This window comes from Octopus bimaculoides, chromosome 9, assembly GCF_001194135.2.
Source record: "Octopus bimaculoides isolate UCB-OBI-ISO-001 chromosome 9, ASM119413v2, whole genome shotgun sequence".
Lineage (NCBI taxonomy): Eukaryota > Metazoa > Mollusca > Cephalopoda > Octopoda > Octopodidae > Octopus > Octopus bimaculoides.
The window spans coordinates 24406726-24409094 of NC_068989.1; the positions used below are offsets into that span (position 1 = coordinate 24406726).

At 41.6% G+C, this 2369-nt stretch overlaps 1 protein-coding gene across 1 annotated transcript in view; it reads right to left on the reverse strand.

The window, feature by feature from the left end:
• Positions 1-2369, reverse strand: part of LOC106884216 (propionyl-CoA carboxylase alpha chain, mitochondrial) — an 80400-nt gene that overhangs the window by 40119 nt on the left and 37912 nt on the right. The window contains exons 9-10 of the mRNA XM_014935468.2: positions 1152-1246; positions 929-1011 (exon numbers count right to left, since the gene is read on the reverse strand). Of these exons, the coding sequence (XP_014790954.1) occupies positions 929-1011; positions 1152-1246 (178 nt within the window). The remainder of the gene's footprint in view (positions 1-928; positions 1012-1151; positions 1247-2369) is intronic.

Here is a 2369-nt window from a genome sequence, read left to right on the forward strand (position 1 = left end):
GAGAGAGAGGTGGAGAGAGAGAGAGAGAGAGAGGTGGAGAGAGAGAGGAGATTAATATAAAATTATACTTAGGTATAGAGATAGGGATGTTTATAAAGCAAGAAAAGGAGGTGGGGAGATTAATAGATAAGCAATCACAAATAAGTAGAGAAATTAAGATATTAATGGATAGGATACTTTTTGAAAGATAGACAAATATCAGTCACTTTTTTTCTGTTTTTCCCTGAAAGCATGGGTTAGCTATATATATTAGTAAAAGCTTTATTTTATTGCCAGATGCTTTACATATTTTGAATCTTTACTAGTTTTTTAAGCAAAAGGTTTCTTGTTCCATAAGCCTTTGAAAGCACAGAACCAACACATTATTTTCTAATTGGGGAAATGATAATGTCCTCCCTTTAAGCTCAGCAACTTTCAGAAAAGCACAAATGTAAACACACACATGGATGCACACACATACGCAAGCACACACACGTGTCTAATTTCCTTCTACCAAATTCAATTGTGCAAGGCATTAGTTGGCCCAGGATTATAGGAGGAGACATTTGCCCAAGGTGCCATGCAGTGGAATTGAATCCATAACCATATGGTTGTGTAGCAAACTTCTTAACCATACAACCATGCCAACACCTATATAATACACACACACATCCCAGAACATTTAATTCATTGCACAGTTTAACACCACTTCTTGGTTCTGGATGTTAATACAATTCAGTGAGTGATAAGCATTCAAACCATGCCATCAAACTAAATATTGATGCTTGTTACTGCAATAACTCAAGAATCAAAGTTTCTTCTTCTCTTTTCTCTTTACAGGTCTTGGAAATCCTATAAAAAAAATAAGTGGTTGCTGAAGGACCCAGCCCTTCCTCATTTGACTAAAACATAAAAAAGTAAAACAAAAGCGGGAATTGAAATGAATTACCTGCAGAAGAATAATTTACAGCTTTGGCTAATCTCACTGCTTGCTCTCCCATAGCTTTACGTACAGCTGGATCAATAAAAGTACTGGCCAGAAACAAAAGAAAGAGTTTAAGATCAGCAGATGTTGGTAAAGAGAGAAGTGTTGCTGGGGTAGGACTACAAGTAAACTAGCAAAAGTAATAGATAAGTAGAGGGGAGGGATGCAATATAGTGTTTAGACATACCTAGGTGCTTCTTCTATCACCTTCTGGTTCCTTCTTTGGATTGAACATTCTCGTTCATTTAAATAGACTGCATTTCCATGTTGGTCACAGAGTACCTACAGTAGAAAGGTGGGTAAGTAAGTAGGATGTAATGTGGAGGAGAGACCGAGAGAGAGAGAGAGAGAGAGAGAGAGAGAGAGAGAGAGAGAGAGAGAGAGAGAGAGAGAGAGAGGAACTGTGATACTGAATATGTAGCACATTACTGTACTCAAGAAGACCCAGCCACCACAACAGAAGTGAGATTCTAAAACCAAGGTGCCACATAAAAAGCATTGGTGTGGGTGCTGGTGCCATGTAAAAAGCACTAGTGCTGGTGTCACATAAAAAGCAGTGGTGATGATGCCACGTAAAAGCACCCAATACACTCTGTAAAGTAGTTGGTGTTAGGAAGGGCATCTAACTGTAGAAACCAAACCAAAACAAACAATGGAATCTGGTGTGGACCCTGGCCTAGCCAGTTCCTATCAAACCAGCCAACCCATGCCAGCATGGAAAACAGACATTAAATGTTGAGGATGATGACTTATGTGTTCCTGTGTTAGGCGACACACAAGGCAGTCAAAGTATTCCAGCATGATCGGTCAGAAGTACCCCAACTGCTGCAATGCTTTTGCACTCTGTTTTTGTAGCTTGAGATTATTTTTCAGGAACCTGAAGGTCAACCACTTGCAATTGGGAAAGAAAGACCATCATGGAGCTGTCCCTTTTCACTGCTAACTGAAGTCCACCTTCAGTCACAGACACCTGGCTACTGGTCTTCTTAAGACTCCTCAGTGCTGGCTATTGGCCATTGTTGCAGTTTTTCCACCTGCCTAGAGGTGCAGGGTCAACACCACCCCCTTACATGCTTTAGTCTGCCGAGACAGTGTACCAATGTGTGGCACTTGGAGCTAGTATATGAAAGATTTAGTGGGGTGCATGAAAGCTAGCAATACCTGCCCACCCTCCCAGGTAGGGAGCAGCATGCAAGACACCAAAGGTACTATCTCTAGACACCAAAGGTACTATCACTAGACGCCAAAGGTACTGTCTCTAGACGCCAAAGGTACTGTCTCTAGACGCCAAAGGTACTGTCTCTAGACGCCAAAGGTACTGTCTCTAGACGCCAAAGGCACTGTCTCTAGACGCCATAGGCACTGTCTCTAGACGCCAAAGGCACTGTCTCTAGACGCCAAAGGC